Genomic DNA, 16,941 nt, shown 5'->3' with positions numbered 1-16,941 from the left:
TGGGGTGGGTTATCTCATGTGAATCTTTGCTCTCTCCACAGGGTCAAGGAGGAGGTCAAGTTGGCCTGAGCAGACCTCTCCAGTTCTGGCTTCTTGCCAAGTTCCCCCCTTTTCTCCCACAACCCCTCAGATTTTATATTTTCTATTTCACTGTGTATTTATATAAAAATATATTAAATATAAATATCCCCAGGGACTAAACAGGAACCAGGGCCCTGAGCCCAGGGCACACGTGCTGGGTGAGCTTTTCTAGTAGCTGCCTTGCCACCCATCCTTCCCCAGTTTTTAATTTTGAACCATAAAGGGTGTCAGGTCTGGGTGGAAGGGATACTCTTAAGCAGCCATAAGACAAAATCCTGAAATGCCAAGTGCCTGCTTAGTAGCTTTGGAAAGGTGCCCTCATTGAGCATTCTAGAAGGGGCGGCTGGGTCTTCAGGGACCCTCTGTTCTTTTCAGGCTCCTTAAGGTAACATCAGACATTTTTAGATTGGTTCTGTTCTTATACCTTCCCACTGGTCCCAAGTGAGCCCAGAAACTCACACTGCCTGCCCTCTGTCCCCCTACAATTCTGCAGGTGGAGATTGGTAGTTTCCTTCTTGAGATGCTATTTTCATTTTTGTGCGAATCTTTGTAATAAAATGGTACATTTCCGTACCCTCCTGAGCGTGTCTCCTAGCAGTATCCCTGTGTTGATTTTGACTCCACTCCCCTGCCCTTCTGGGGTCCATGAGGATCTGGATAACCCCTCAACAGAAGAATCCCACAATTTACCTGTCTTCTTAATCTCTCCCTCAAGGTTTGAGGTTAACCAGTCTTCTCACCCTGCCCCCAGAAGACCACTCATTAAAAAGCACCACTAAAGGGACGACATTTATTCCTTTTCCAAATGTTACAGTAAAACCAGGTGGAAGAGAATGGTTTTATAGCAGTTAGAAAAAAAAAAAAAAAGTACAAATCTGGGGTTTGGCCATTAAAAGTTATTTACAACAATGGGAGGGGAAAAAAAGACAACAAGAAGTTGTTTCACATTACAGACCTCCCCCCACCCCAAAGCCTAATACTTGCTTGCCAAGTCAAAAAAGACACAGTTGATTCACAAGCTGGAGGTTTGAACTTGAGTAAGACATTTATAAAAACCTAGACAGGGCAGTGTCCTCCCCAGCCCAGGTGCCACTAGGCACAGCACAAGAGACTAAAAACTCAACAGGGGGAGGCCGGACACTCAGGGTTTGGGAGTGTAGGCACCCCACATCTGGCTCAGGGATTTGGGGAGTAGAGTAAACAAAACCTAGTTGGAAAAGAATTGGGGAAGAAAACCAGCAATTGCCTTCTGCAGGGGTGGGGACAGGGAAGGAGGTAGGGCCAGGGGCAGGAGCATTTCACATCACTAACCTAACTTGGGAAACTGCAAGGGACCATCTTCAACTGGCCTTAAGAGGAAGACCAGATGGGATGATGGGAGAATCCACAGGAGGGAGAGGAGGAGAGGGAACGTGGCTGGGAGGGGGCAACAGCCCCGTCCTTTCTGGGCACAGGAAGGCAGCCAGGGTGCCAGGTCCAGGCAGTGACCTCACAAGGACAGCACAGTTTTTGCAGCTTAGAGATCACCCACCTGCCCCCACCCAGCTACTCATTCTCCTCGCTGGCCGGTGTAGGGCCACTCTCTGGCCCCGAGGGAGTGGACTGCTCTGCAGCCTGGGGCCCTGCCTCCTCTTCCGCGTCTCCTCCCTTGGAGGCAGCACTAGCCTCTGCCCCCTTGGCCTGGGGCTCTTGGATCTCGGGGGTGGTAACAGCCTTCCCTTCCTGGGCAGTGCCTTCCTCGCTGCAGGCACCAATCTCCCCCTGCTCCTGCTCTTCCTCTGTGGGTGAGGAGGCAGAGGAGTCACCCCCACCCTCCTTCCGATTTCTCTTGAAGGACAGGCCACTCAATTTGAAAGGCTTCTTGAAAGAGAATTTCTTCTTCTTCTTGGGGGTCTCCTTGGGGGCGGCCTCCCCCTTGGCCTCAGCGCCCTGGCTAGGGGGTGCTGGCTCGATGGCATCGCCTGTGGCCCCAGCTGCTTCCTCTGTTCCGTTCACGGGGGGCGACTCCCCTTCACCCTTGGGGGATAGATCTCCATTGCTTTTCACGTGGCCATTCTCCTGCAGGGCAGAGGAGACAGCAATGAGGGCCGGGGCTCTACACCCTGCCCCAGTCCCCCTCTCGTCCCTTACAGACAACGGGATCCCGGCTCGTTCTACTGCAACCCCAGAGGCTGGCGGTAGCCTCACCCCACACCCGGGATCCCATCAAACATCCCCCTCCTGCCCCTCGCAGGCCGCGGCCGGCAGGAGGCGCTGGGGTCCCGTGGCCCCCCACCCCCCTCCCCCGGGGCGCGCTCTCTATTCCGCGCAGAACCGCTCGCGGCCGCGGATCCCGGGCGGGCGAGCCGTGCCAGCCCATATTGGGCGGGAAGCCGCCCCGGGGCGCTGCTCCCGCACCTGGACGGCCTGTCGTCCCAGCCTCCTGCTTTGTGTGAACAGTCCCCCACCCACCTCAGGCTCTCCCCACATCTCGACGCCCCCCTAAAAAAAGGCCGTGGGCCCGAGGTCGGGTCTGCGGGTGGAGTGCCCTCCCCTCCGGGTACCCGCCCCGCGGCCCCTGGGCGCCCCCTTGCGCGGCCCCGCAGCGCCTTTGTTCCCCGCGCGGCGCTCGGGGCGGCCGGGGGGCAGCGCCGGGGGCCGGGGCCGCGAACAAAGAAGGCGGCGGGGCCCGGCCGGCGCCCCATCCCCGCCCCTCCCCTTGCTTCGCCCGCGGGGGCTGCGGCGCCGAGAACAAAGGGACCGGGCGGGGGAGGGGGCGCCGCGTGTCCCGGGCCGGACAAAGCGCGCGGCCCCGGCCCAGGGCCCGCGAGGCGGCGAGGGGCGAGAGAAGGGGGCCGGGCCGGGCCGGGCTGAGCGCACCCACCTGTCCGTTGGCCTTAGCGGCGGAGGCGCCTGCTGCCTCCTCGGCGGTCACGTCGCCCCGGGGAGCCTTGGAGCTCTGGCTGCCCATGATGGGAGGGGTCTGCTGGGGGGCGCCCGGAGCCGCCCCGGGCTCGCGCCGCAGGGTAGTTCGGCCGGGTCGGCCCGGCCAGCGGAGGGGTGGGGCTCGCGCCGGAGGGGGAGGGGAATCGGGGGGAACCGAGCTGCACCCCCGCTCCGCGCCCGACCCGTAAGCTATACCCGCCGCCGCTCAGCTCCGCGCCAGAATGCCGCCCGCCGCCCGCCGAGCTGCCTATATATATGCGCCCCGAGCCCGGGGCGGGGCCGGGCATTTAAATGAGCGCCCAATCGAGGGGCGGAGGCGGGCTCAGGTCTCAAGCCCCACTTGCGCAGTGGGCGACGCCGGCGGTCTGGTCCTCTCAATCCACACGACTAGCGGGGGCAGGTGGGGTCCCGTGTGGGAAGGAGAGAGGCGGGTCCTTCAGCCGGCTGGACAGAGTGGGGCTCCTAGAGGACAGGAGAGAGAGCAATCAACCCATCCTCTCACGGCCCACCTCTCAGGGTGGACGCCCAACACCTGGAGGGCCCCCCATCTCCTTGGTCCTGCACTGGCTGGCCCCTGTCAGTCTCCCCCTAGAACTCTTCGAAGGGCCCACATGCCCAGACTCGTCAGACGGCTAGTCCTGAGTTGCGCTCTAGAGAATGTGGTCATAGAAGCCGCAGGGCCCCCGCACTGGGATCTGCGCCCCCTAAGGCCCGGAGACCAGTCGGAGGTCCCACCCACGTCCCTGCCTACCTGGCCTGGTCAACCTCGGGAGTCTGACCCGCCGCGGGGTCACTCTGGTCAGAGTAGTGAGGCCTGTCCCTACTCCCTTCTCTCAGTCCCTTGGTGGCCCATCATAACAAGCCCCCAAAGATAAGCTGGCCCTTGGTCCTTCCTGCCCTCAGCATGAACTCATTACAAAACCCAGTCTGGGGTGGTCCTGTGACCTTGAAGAGCATCTTCATCCCCATTTGAAAGCTGAGGAACTTGAGGCTCAGAGAGACGTTGACATAACCTGCCTGACTAATCTGCCCCTCTACATCAAGGCCCCCCAGAGGCAAGCACAGGAACCCCAGGAGGGGGCTCAACAAACCTTAAAACATTCCAGTTCCTGAAGAGGAAGAGTGGGACATCACTAAGGCTCCCTCCACACCTGGGATACCCCCTTGCCAGCCCACACGGCAGCCCAGCCCAGCCTCCTGCCCTACCTGAAAGTGAGGGAGCCTGGAGGCACGGCAGGGTTGGGGTGGCTGAAGACTCCCAGCTCTAGTCCTCTGCCACTTCCCCTTCTCTTGCCCTGGACAGGCCAGTGGGAACCCCAGAGTCCTAGCTGGCCCCGGATGTGCCCGCCCTCAGCCCCCAGGAGGAAGAGGATGGGGTCTGGAGGAAGCACAGTGTTGCAAAAGCAAGGCAGTGTCCTGGACAGCTCACTATGACCCCTCTCCCTCCTTCCTCCCTCCCTCCCTCCCTCCTACGGATATGGCTTCCTGGGAGACCTGAGGCTCTGAGGTGTGGAGACACTCCAGGGCCTGAGAAATCAGGAACTCCTCACGGATCTGACCACAGAGGGGCGGGGGAGGGCTGAGGTGGCTTCTCCATTCAGCACTTGCTCTTGTATCCGCCATCCGCACCCCGACTCTGAGACTACAGAATGCTCTCAGCTCCATTAGACCCCTCCTCCCCTATTTTATAGACTGGGACACGGAAGTTCAGAAAGAGAAAGTGGCATGCTGAGGGGCACGTAGCAGATACCAGTGGCTGAGGGTGAGAGAGTCAAGGAGACCTGCTAAAATAGGCTGGGGGCTGTACGGAAACCCCCGGAAGAATGCTCCTTTGAGATTTGGGGCTGCCTGGTCAGAGTGGGAGGCAAAGAGCTTGGTTTGGGGCAGTGCAGCTCACTCACAGGACAGTGACTTCTCCACCCACCACCACTAAGGGATGGACGTCGTGACCTGCATCTCTGTCTTGGCCACAATAGGGAATCCACAATGCTGCCAGGCGCTGCCCGCACCGGCTGGCAGGGCTCAGATGGAGGGTGTGTAAGTCCTGGAGGGGTTGGGGTTAGAGGTTAAGAGCAGATCCCAGGGCTCCCGATTTCCAGGCGCTGCCCTGAGGGCATGAGAGGCAAATTGCCTGGATGGTTCCAGGAGGAGGCAGGAGCATCAAGGCTAAAGGATTCTAAGTCTCCAGAGCCCCAGAGGGAGCCTCATCCACAGGGGAGCCCCTGCATCTCCCACCAGACATCACAGGGGGCTGGGGAGGGGGCGCCTGGGAGCCCAATTCCTCAGCAAATCTAGGTCCCTGCAGAATCCGCCTTCGGGAAGAGGGAAGAGGCTTAGGATGCTGCGGGGCGGCCGAAGAGGGGGTGGGTACAGCAACCCCCGGTGGCCTCCTCCGTCCACACTGCGGCTCCTTCCTCCCCAGCTGCTGCCAGCCCAGACAATGCGCCCATTGTTCTGCGTCTCCAGGGGCCTATGTGCAACTGTGTGTGTCTGTTTTTCTCTGTGTGTGACTGTGTATTGCTCTGTATCTGAGAGACTTTGTGACTCTGTGGGTGTGTGTGTGTGACCAGGTGTGTACATTTGTGGTTGTGTGCGTCTGCATCTTTGTTTGGCTGTGTGTATTTAGGGTGAGAGAGAGAGGCTTGATGACTCTTGGTGACTCTCTGAGACTTTCTGGGTGTGTGCCCGTCTGTCCCTGTGTATTGGTGACTATGAATGTGATTGGGTGTATAACTATGAGTGTGTGTGGCTGTGTGAGAGAATATCTATGAGTGCGTGGAGGGAAGAGTGTCCCCATGTGGCTGTGTCTCAGTGGGTCCCTGAGGCTGTGGTGGTCAGAACCTTGGAGAGGTGAGCTTTTGCTGGGACAGAATGGCAGGGAAAGGAGGAATGGGAAGGACAGGGTGACTCTGGGATGGACAGGGGGAAGAAACCCCATGTTCACCCCCTCACCTGTCTGTGGGTCATCTGTCCCAGTTCTCCGGTACGGGCTCAGACCCTGGCCCTGGCCCAAGACGCTCCTAACTCCCCTGGACAGAAGGGAATGAATTTCCCGGGCAGGAAGCCTGGGGCCTCAGGAGAGACACCGTGTGAGGCTGAAGGTGGGAGGAGGGCAGAAGAGAACATTGCCCCATAAAGGAGGTGGGGGACACTTTGAGGCCTCTAAGGGGAGCCCTGTGGTAGGGATCAGATTAGATGCCAAGTGAAGTGGGAATGGGCAATATGCAGTCGGAGATGGAGGATGGGCCTTCCTAGTGGAGGGACCAGCATATACAAAAGCCTGGAGATGGGAAGAGACAGCAGAGAATGGCTAGGTCCCAACGGAGGTCTCAGGAATGGTGTCTCGAGCCAGTTCCCAGCCCCAGGGTCTCCATCTCCTTCTGGGGAGCATGAGCTGAACGCAGAGCCTTTAGTTCCAACCCCAGGTCCACCTCCTCCTGCTCTTCAACCATAAGCCGGTCCTCTCTCCTTTTGGGCCTCAGTTTACTCCTCTGTACAGTAAGAAGTTGGGCTCCATGATTCACACTCACAAAGATGAGAGTTCCTCCTTCAGCTCCCACATGGTAGAGCATCAGCTGTGACTCATCCATGGCCCCTGCCCTCAGGGGTTTCCCATCCAGGGGAAGAGACAAGCAGTGCCTTAAGGAGAGAAGAAAGAGCCAGACCAGGGCCCAAAGAGAGGCCTGTGGGCTGCATGCAGGAGGGGCATGTGGTGGGCCAGGGGATGGAAGAGAAGCTGAGAGAGGGACAAAGTGGGAACAGCAAGTGGTTTGTGAGGGTGGGGATAGAGGGAGAGGCCTAGTCTGGAGCCAGAGTTAGGAGGCAGGATCCCCAGGATTCAGTGACTGGCTGGGTGCAGGGATGGGGTGGGGAGAAGGCAGTGATAATGTTGTCGCCACATTTCTGTTTTGGGTGACAGCTGACAAAGTGGATCCATTGACTGAGATAGGGCATGAGAGGGAAAAAGAACTCGGGACAGAGTTAATGAATCCAGCCTTGTTGAGTTTGAGGTGCCCAGGGAACATTCAGGAGGACATCCAGGAGGCAGCCTGAAGTCCATATGCTTCAGCGCACAGACATGCAATCACGTTTCCTGAGCCAAAAGCCAGGGCCCAGTCTGGCTAGTGACCTTACAGAGCAAACAGACTGAAGCTTTTAAGTCAGAACTAACCCCAGGAAATCTGGGCCTCTGGTGACTGCTCATAAGAGAGTAACTGGAGCCAAGCAGTGCATGAGGTCACCCAGGAAGTACTGGGGCAGTCGGGAGCCGTGTCATTGGAGGAGCAGGCAGTGGGAGAGGGCCCCAGGAAGGAGCCTGGGAGGGAGCCAGCAGAGGGGGGAGTAAAAAATCCCAGAGCACAGAATCATGGAGATCCTTGACCACTGGGAGAGTTTTAAAAAGGCAGGAATGACCAACAGTAATACTAATCATAGCTGCTAGCATTGATTATGTGCCTGTTGTATGCCAAGCCCAGTGCCAACTGCTTTCCATACAACATTACCTCATGACCCGGTAGAGCGTGTACCATCATTGTTCCCATTTAGAGAGGAGGAGGCCGACGCCCAGTGAGGCGGAGTGTCTATGTGAGCAGAAGAGGAGGAGGTCAGAACTGGCAGAAGGTGGTTTGCAGGAGCTCTGAGGAGCATCGCAGTGCTAGGTCCAGTTGGAGGCGTCCACAAAGGGCTCTGATGCTTCGGGTTTGGGAGGCGTAGTTAGGGACATCATCAGGCAGAGGCAAGGCAGCGGCAGGGCCAGGACCCCAGCGACTTGACTGCCCAGAACCCTGGACATGCTGGCTTCTGGCTCAGTTGTCAGCAGGACCCAGGTCTGCAACCTCCTTGCCAATCACGGGCCTTGAACCCAGGACCAGGTACTGGGGCACCTCAGAAGGCCTTCACTGGGACCCGCCATCCAACCGGTCACCAAATCACAGGGACAGGGATTTTGAAAGTTCCCTTTCAGAATTTTAGGCCACCTAGATCTTTTATTTCTCCCTTCCCTTCCCTCTTCCCCTTGTCTGTGTGTGTGAATATACAGTGCACAAGCATGTGTGTGCGCATGTGTGTGTGTGTGGTATGGGTGGGTGCATAAACTGGACAGGGCCCAGCCATTACCTGACAGAGCTGTCTCTCTGGCTCAGTTTCCCCAACAGCAAAGAGGTGTGTAATCCCAGCTCCTTGCCTGTCTCCTCCAGGCTTGATGAGGTCACCAGAAATTCAACCCAGTTATTCCGGGCTGCCCTCAGCCTCTCCCTTCCCCACCCTCCCCTCTTCCCAACTTTCAGTTTCTTTTCAGATCCTCGGTGCCTTTGGGGAAGAGGTGGCCAAACCGATGGAACATGGATTGCTTGCAACTTTCCAACCAAAATCCCCCACTTAGGGGAAGTCCCTTTAAAAGGGAAACTGAAAGCCTCTCCTACTCCAGTGCCCAGTCCCACTCCTTCCTCTCCATGCTGCTCAGGCCTGGCCCCATCGCCTCTCCCATTCGCTTCTTCCTCAGATGATCTGGACTCAAACTACGGCTGCCTTCCAGCTTCGTGACCTTGGACAAATCCCTTCCCCTCGCTGAGCCTCATAATGGCCATTCTGTAAAACGAGGACCCTGAGCGGCACTTCAGGTTGTGGCAAGGGTTCAGAGAGGTACTGTCGTGCTGAGGCACTTGTAGTGTTGAAGAGCTGGCTCCATCACGTCCTAGCTGTGTGGCTTTAGGCCCTCTCTGAGCCTCAGTATCCTCATCAGTAAAATAGGAATGATGATAGTATCTACTTCTTAGGGTTACTGTGAGATAAATGACCTAGTACCATCAAGTAAAGCCCTTAACACTGAGAACCTAGGCACAGAGGACATGGGAAGCATTCAACAATGTTCCTAGGTGCCGAATGCTGGGCAATGGCCTGATACAAACTTGGCTCAGCAGTGTGACCATTCCCTTCCTTTCTCTTCCCTTCCTGCCCTGGGGAGAGGAGGTAGGAGTGAGAACCACCCTGAGATAACCTTGTGTCCCCTCCATCAACTCGCTTCTGGGAAGGTGGTGGAGGGACTGACCGGGCTGTTCCAAGGATGCTGAATTGCTGAGAGGGAAATTTATTTGGCTCAATCAGTTCCTTAAATGGAAGGAATGTGCCTCTCCCCAGAAACCTGAGGATTCTCTCCCTATCCTCTTGCACCCCATAAGTGTCCCACTAGGACCTTCTTTTAGTGACTTTTCCCAGAAAGACATACTGCGGAACCCCCTCCAACACAAACTTCATCTGCCTGTCCCCTCCCAGCCTCTCCTCACATTCTCCTCCTCTCCCATCTGCGCAGGGAGGCCAGACATCCTGGTGATCCCTCCCTAATGCTCCAGGCTGCACTCCAGAGAGATGGTGCTCCCAGCCTCATTTCTCTCCTCTTTCTCCTCAGCCCACTGAACTTCAACTCTACTGGCTTTTCAGTTCCTCAGTGCTGAGCTTCTTCTACCTCAGGACCTTTGAGCATGCTGTTCCCTCCACCTAGAATGCCTCTCTACACTTCTCTACTTGCTGAATTTCTAGTCTTCTTTTAAAACCCAGATCAAACCACTCCTGAGGACTTTCCAGATTCCCCAGGAGGAAAGGATGGCTCTCCTCACCACACGCTCCATACCTCTGGGCTTAGGGTTCCCACAACTCAGGCCACCCACCTCAGCTCATCATCTCCTCATCTCCACCTCCAAGACCATTGCCCTTCTCACCTGGGCCAGGGCCTGTGCCATTTCATCAGCCTTCTCACTTGTCTCTCTGTCACCAGTCCATCCCCTCCAGCTGTTCTCCACTGTCTCAGGGTTATTTTCCAATAGAGGGTGCTCAGTAAATATCTGTTGACTGATGGAGTAAATGAGGGAAGGGATGAATGAAGGAGTGAAAGAAATGTAAAATGAAACATCCCCCCTCGGCTTTACACCTTTCTGTGGCTCCCTACTGCCCTCAGGACAAAGCCTGCACCTCCTATTTAAGGTCTTCACTCTGTAATCCCCATAGCACACTCTGGGCTTTCCGGCAAGCCAGAACCTCGCTCTCCTTTCTGCCTTCATGCAGGAGTCCCTCTGCCCGGACTGTCCTTCTTCCTGCTATGCATCAGGGAAACATGGGTGCGTTGCAGGCAAGAGATGCTGGGGGCCAGAGCTAAGGATGGAGGGGAGAGTCAGCCAACAGCAACATTTCTTGAGCTAGGGTCTGTTTTCAGTGCTGGAGATCTCGAGTGTAGCCTTAGAGTTTAGGTTTGAAATGCCTACAAGAGTCCCCCTGGAGACATCAGGCTGGCAATCAATGGATCTAGGAGCCTGGACTTCAGAGGACAGTGGATGGGTGTCCCAAATTTGAAGCCACAGGACTGGGTGCAATCCACTAGAGAGAAGGAATATCTCAAGAAGATAGTGCTGGGGGCTCCCCAACATTTAGACTCTGGAAGGGGAGCTAGCAGGGATTCAGCTGATGGCCGGTGGGAAAGGAAGAGATCCAGGTGCAGGGGTGTCTGCAAGCCAGAGGGAAGAAATGGTTTCCAGAAGGAATGAGTCACCCACCATGTCAAATGCTGTGGAAGGGTGGAGGAAGACAGAGGGAGAGAGGTATGGGAGGTGTTCGGGAGGCAGAACGGACAGGACTTAGGAAAAGACTACAGATGTTGGGAGGAATAAGGACTGTGGATGGTGCCCAAGGATCTGCCTTGGGCAAATGGCTGGAAGGAGGTGCCAAAGTGTACGCAGGAAGCCTAGAGGAAGAGCAGCAGGGGACGTGTGGAAACAGAGAGGTCAGTTTTGGATGAGTTGGGATGAGGTGACTTTGGGATGTCATCAGGATCACATGATGTCATTAGGACCACAGGATGTCTATGGGTCAGGTGAGATATTTGTGCTGGAGAGAAAGAGAAAAAAGAGATCTCTCCCCTTCCTCTCTCTCCTCTTTCTTTCTTTATGTCTATCTATGAGAGAATCTGTATGCTGACAACTCTGAAATCTCCATCTCCAGCCCAGATCTCTCCAGATCTCCAGCTGCCCTTGGAGATCACCCAGACATACATCCTACAGAGACCTACAAGACACAGAAAAACAGGCCCAGGTGGACACAGATTAGAGGGGACAGAGTTGGAAGCAAGAAAACCAGGGAAGAATTGATCAGACTGGCCCGGTGAAAGCAATGGTGGCTTGAACTAGGCCAGGTCAGAGGACAGAGAAGGAGAAGATGAAGTCCAGAGAGGGAGAGGGGGCCGGAGGAGGGGGGGGCCAGGAGTCTGCTGGATTTCGGGAGCTGGGGGTGAGGGGCGCTGCCCTGTAGCTCCTGTTTGTGTGACTGACACCCCCACAAAGGACAGGGGGTGGGTCATAAGTGGGTCGTTTTGTGTGAGGAACGGGGACTGCTGTTGACCATCGAGAGGATGAATCAGGATGGCAGGCCAAAACTCCGTCCTTTAGCCATCAGCACCCTCTGCCCTCTGCTGGGAGGCTTGGGCAAGATCCACTCCTGGCCTCAGTCCTGAGTACGATCTGGGAGAGGGTAAGGGGAAGCACAGGGACAGGTGCCGCAGGCCTTGGGTGTAGTTGAGGGCTGGAGACCACTTGTTGCCCGCCCGAGTGGACTCTGAGACTCTCTAGGCCTGGAGATGCCATGATGGGACCATGTCTCTCCCCTGTTTAAAACTTGTCCTTGGTTCCCTACTTCCTCCCGGAGAATGTCCAGCCCCTATTCTAGCCTTCAACGTCTTTGAAGCTCCAGTCCAGCTAGCCTCATTTTAAGCAGAGCCCATTTGGCCGCCAGTCTCACGGTTCCCTCAGTGGGATGAGGAGTTCAGCCTGCAAATGACCAAACCTTTCTCTGTGCTGCCAAATCTGCCTGGAGCGCTACTTATGCCTACCCAGTGCCTGCCCACCTGTCAAGATTCAGCTCAAGACCCTTCCTGAAGGCTTTCCTCACTCACCAGAGGACTCACTGTGCCCCAAACAATATCACTCTCCTGTGGCACTTTACTGAGCTGGTGTATGTCTCTGCCTTTCTCTTTCTATGGCACAGCGAGAGTCTAGAGGGCAGGAGCCAGGTCTGGGTCATCTAGGCTATCCCACTGGGGGGTTCACGGGGGAGATGGGAGCAGTGGAAGGGTCAGGGGTGGCAGCAGATGCCCTCCCAGCCTTTGGGTTCAGTCTAACAGTGTATGCGAATGGAAGGAACTGAGATCATCACCCTGCAAAGTGGAGAGGGCCAGAGAGAGGCAAAAGCTGCTTTATTTGGGCCGTGAAGGGCAGAAACACGGAGACCTCAGGAGACAGGGCGAAGGTGGATCATCTTCAGCCACAGGGAAGGGCTATGGGATCGAGCAGTGCTCCCAGGCCGTCCTCCTGTCATCCTGGCTTGCACAAGTCGGCCTTGGGACCACCATGTGATGAACCTGGAGCCTGTTTCCTCACATTCTGGAAAACAGACATCCATGACACTCCTCTGGAACCCCGGGGCCCTGGGTGTGGAGCTGAGCACGCCAGACTGCCTGGCTCACACACAGCTCTGCCACCAACAAGCTGGGTGTCCTTGGGCAAGTCATTTAATGGCTCTGAGCCTCACTCTCCTTATCTGAGGATGATAGGAATGAGGATACCCAACATACAGGGTTGTGATGAGGCTTAAAAAAGAAAATGTATGCAGTTTTAGCTCAGTACCTGGCAGAGAGTAAATGTGCAACAAATATTAGTTGTTGTGATTATTTCTCTTTTATCAAGAGACCTGGGTTCTGGTCCCAGTTCTGCCACATTTTCCTCCCTGGACCTGCCTGACTTTCTCTCTGTAAGATGGGATATTACAGGATTAAATGAGATAACGGATGTGGCAGAAGCCTCTAGGAGGAGTGATTATCTCTGTGCTTCAGAGGTTCACCTCCCTGGGGCTGCCAGAGGGTTGTCACCCCCATTTCATCAGGTCCTCACTGGGATCTCTGTCTAGGTTGCTGCTGCAGGGCCAGCTCATCTCCTGCCCTCTGCCCACAAGGCAGAATGAGAGGAAAGGCCTGGCGTTGGCTCAGCAGGGACTGTGGTTAGACAGGACGAAGGACTTCCTTCCGGGCTGCAGGATGCTACCTTGGGAAGGAGCCAGAGGTCGTGGGACTGAGGCTGCTGGGGGGAGGGGTAGCTTTCAGGGGAATGGCAGGCCAGCCCAGTTAGGCCAGAGTGGGCCAGTGTGGTGAATCAGCTCAGCAGTGACCTCACTTCCAGAGACCCTGGGGGGAGGCCCTGTTTAAACCTGCCCCACAGCTCCCAAGATCACAGAGACAACAGACAGCAGAGACACAGCAACAGGATACTCCAGGACAGACGGCCAGAGGCAAGAGGCCGCCCTCTAGATGTATGCCGTTCTCTCTACCCAGAACACTCTTCCCAGGGTCTGGAGTGGTTGGTCCCTCATCCTGCAAGCCTTGATTGAGAGTTACCTGCTCAGACAGGACCTCCTGACCAACCCATGCATTCACTCAACTTTTACTGAGCCCCAATTATGAGTCAGCCGCTGTTCCAGGTCTGTGAACAAGACAGAGGCCCTGCCCACTCCACGTAAAGTAGCACACGGTCCACTTTGTTCTTTTCAAACCCCTGACCTCTTGTATCATCTACCTCCCCAACCAGAATGTAAGCTCCTGAGGGCAGGGACTTCCACTGTTTGTTTCACCAAAGTGAATCCAGCGACTCAGAGTATAAACCTGGCACAAACCACTGAAATGGGCCCTACGTGAATATTTGTTGAATAAATAAACAGACACAGAGACCAGAGATAGACGGATGCACAGTGAAACAGAGCCATGCTAAGAGTTGGATGCAGACATTCAGAGATGCACAAAAACGTGAAGCGCACACATGATGATCATGCTCAGGACTGTCGCGGAGACAGTGCCCTTCAAGCCACCCTGAGCCTTCCTTCCCTGAGTTCATTCAGCCTGGTCACCAGGCCCATTCTCCCCTGGGGCTGACCCAGTTGGTGCCAGAAGGCACGACCTATCCTGGTCCCTGCGCTCCCTGCACGGGGGCACAAAGCTGGCATTATGTTTGAGGATCCCTGTTTGGAGCTCTATTTTATTTTCTTAGGTGATTTCTGATGAACAGAAATTTTAATATAGTCAAATTTGTTAACCGTTTAAAAAATACTTGCAGGGGTCAGAGAAGGGCAGGGACGAATAACCCCGCAGAGACCCACGCCTTGCCCGCGGGGCCTCTCCCATCGGCTCAAGCCCTCCTCGCCCTGGAGCGGGCAAGGCCGCCACAGACGTCGCGCTCAGGCCTCGCCCTTCCCCCACACCTCCGCTAGGCCCCGCCTCTGGACCCGCCCCTCCGGGGGTCGCGCCCTCTCCTGGCCCCGCCCCTCTCCGCTCTCACGGGCGCAGGGGAACCAGATGGCTCTTCCTCTTGTCCAGGAGTTGGTAGTTAATATTCTGCCACTGGTGCTTCCACCTGGAGGGAGGGAAATTGGGCAGACAGGGTGGGGGCAAGGCTCCCGCTCCCTCCGGGTTACGCCCACTCAGCCTAGCCCCGCCCCTTCCTCCGCGCTTCGTCGCCTCAGGCCCCGTCCTTCCCACCCCATTCCGCTCCCTCCTCCCGCTCCCAGGTACCGCCAAGCCCAGCCTATCCAGCTCCTGACCGGCCCTGGGCTCTGGGGATCCGCCTCTTCCCGCAGACCCCGCCCCTCTGTAATAGGCCCCGCCCCTCCCTCCCCAGGGGCCCCGCTCTGTCCCGCGCGCTCACGGGAGGCGCGGGCGCGCTCCGCAGCGGCTGGCCGGGCTGGTGGCCCCCGGTGGGGGCGGCAGGTTGCGCGCCGGCCAGCAGCAGGCGGCGCCCGGCGGGCGCGGCGCTGCGGGCTCAGCCAGTGGTCGGCCAGGCTGCGGCGGGAGGCGGGCGCCGGCAGGACCGGGCCTCGGCAGCCCCAGAAACACAACACCTGGTCCAGGAGATGCGGGGTCGTGGCCCGGGGCTGCCTGCGTGGGAGACGGGGCAGCGGTCACCCCAGGAGGCGCGACGGGCGGGGAGGGGGCCGCCTCAGATCAGACGCGGCGGGGCGAGGGCCAGGGTCACTGCTGGTCGATTTAGAGGGTCAGGGAGGGGGATTGGAGGCCCCCATCGGGGCCTTCCTGAGGGCCTGAGCGCCTCCTCCCCCCAGCTGCCAGATCTGGGCCCTTTATGCCGCCGGTGCCCTCCCCGGGCCGCCTCACCTGGACAGAAGGAAATTCACCACGAAGTGGGCGGTCTCTGTGAACAGCATGGTGTCCAGCTCGCCTGGCCCAGCTTCGGCCTCTAATACCTGCCCGGGCCTGGAGGGGGTGGCCTGAAAGGCCCCGGGCCCGGCTGTTTTTAGCAAGAGGCGTCGGCTGGCAGAGGGGGTGGGGGCAGTGCCAGCCCCTCCGGCGGGTCTAGTCCATGGTCTGCCTTTAGCCGCTTCAGTGCGAGGGGGCGGTTACCAGATCTCCAAGATCCTCTGAGACACTTGACCCTCAGGAACAGGACAGATAGGCAGAGGGAGCAAGAGGGGGCTGAGGGCAGGAAAGTCGGCGGCCCCTTGGATAAACGCTTCCCCATCCCACCCAGGGTCCTCCAGATCATGCTCACAGATCCCTGATGCTGTGCTCAGGCAGAACCCACACCTCGAAAGGCCTTGCTGCTCCCAGGCTTAGGAGCCCCCCACCTCTGCCCCTCGTGGCCCTATAAGAGCCTTTCCCCTCGCTCCAGCACGCTTTAAATGCCAGAGGTAGAAGGCTCTTCAGCCAACTCCAGTTCAGGAGTTCTTTTCTAGAGGCCGTGAATGAGCTCCTAAACTGTCTGCAAAGTTCCAAACACACATATATTTCTGGCGGGAAGTGAGAAAGGACCCCTGACACCGCGCCCCCCCCCCCCCCCCACGCTTCCCCTGCAAAAATGTTAAAAGCTCTTGATCTGGTCTAACCCACTCTTTTTGCAGAACAGGAAACTGAGGTTCAGACAGGGGCAGAGAAAAGCCAAAAGTAAAACCCAGGCTTCGTACTCCTGCCAGCCCCCACAAAAGGTGAGACCACACTTTGTACCCTTGTTCTGCTCAGAGCATGGGGTTCAGGGCTCAGGGCTCAGAGCCCAGGCTAGGCCTTGCTGCCTGACCCCCTGGGGATCCTGGGGAACATGCTGGCCCAGCTCTCTTTCCCACACTGCCAGTTCAGGCTATTTGCCCCCGAGTGACTCACATTGGCTGCTAGGGAGAGTGGGCAGCTGTTCTGAGCCCCCAGAGCCCAGTACAGGCCCTGACTTGCCCCCCAGTTGTGCAGCCATATTTGGAGATTTAATCTCATCTTTTCGCTCCTTGGAGAAACTCCCTCTTCTCTTCCCTTCCTCTTTTCCCTGTCTCCAACCTCTCCCTCCCTCATGGCTCCTTCCCAGCAGCAAACAAACAGGCTCCAGTCTTTCCTATCTTTGAAAAAGAAGAAAGCCCTCCTTCAACCCCTTCTTCTCCAGTGCCCCTTCACAGCCAACATTTTTTTTTTTTTTGAGGAAGATTAGCCCTGAGCTAACATCTGCTGCCAATCCTCCTCTTTTGCTGAGGAAGACTGGCCCTGAGCTAACATCCATGCCCATCTTTCTCTACTTTATATGTGGGACGCCTACCACAGCATGGCTTGCCAAGCGGTGCCATGTCCACACCCGGGATCCGAACTGGCGAACCCTGGGCCGCCGAAGCGGAATGTGCGAACTTAACTGCTACACCACCAGGCGAGCCCACAGCCAACAGTCTTGAAAGAGTTGGGTACACACGCGGTTTCCACTCCCTCACTCCATTCCTGCAATCTGGCTTCCTCCCCCACCATTCCACAGGAGCAGCTCGTCAAGGTCACCACTGACCTCCTAGTTGCTAAATCCAAGGGATGCTCATGAGGCTTTATCTGACTTGACCCCTTAGCAGTGGCCGACTCTGACACAAATACTCCCTCCTATT

The 16,941-nt window shown here is 57.0% G+C and overlaps 2 protein-coding genes across 3 annotated transcripts in view; one reads left to right on the top strand and one right to left on the bottom strand.

Annotated features, from left to right (window-relative positions):
• HDAC1 (histone deacetylase 1) overlaps nt 1-663 on the top strand; it is a 31,055-nt gene extending 30,392 nt beyond the window's left edge. The window contains exon 14 of the mRNA XM_023634350.2: nt 42-663. Within this exon, the coding sequence (XP_023490118.1) occupies nt 42-69 (28 nt within the window). The 3' untranslated portion in view covers nt 70-663. The remainder of the gene's footprint in view (nt 1-41) is intronic.
• A 194-nt stretch (nt 664-857) lies between these two features.
• MARCKSL1 (MARCKS like 1) lies at nt 858-4,438 on the bottom strand. Of its 2 annotated transcripts, none has more exons than XM_023634355.2 (3): nt 4,213-4,438; nt 2,945-3,468; nt 858-2,139 (listed from the first exon to the last, which is right to left on the bottom strand). In XM_023634355.2, exons 2-3 carry the CDS (start codon nt 3,029-3,031, stop codon nt 1,627-1,629), a joined length of 600 nt encoding a protein of 199 aa, XP_023490123.2. In that variant the 5' UTR covers nt 3,032-3,468; nt 4,213-4,438; the 3' UTR covers nt 858-1,626. The 2 variants fall into 2 exon arrangements, with proteins under 2 accessions (XP_023490123.2, XP_070116604.1); XM_070260503.1 differs by having other exon boundaries at nt 4,098-4,275.
• Nucleotides 4,439-16,941: the final 12,503 nt, after the last annotated feature.

Source organism: Equus caballus, chromosome 2, assembly GCF_041296265.1.
Source record: "Equus caballus isolate H_3958 breed thoroughbred chromosome 2, TB-T2T, whole genome shotgun sequence".
Lineage (NCBI taxonomy): Eukaryota > Metazoa > Chordata > Mammalia > Perissodactyla > Equidae > Equus > Equus caballus.
This window is presented reverse-complemented; position numbering and strand designations above follow the sequence as displayed.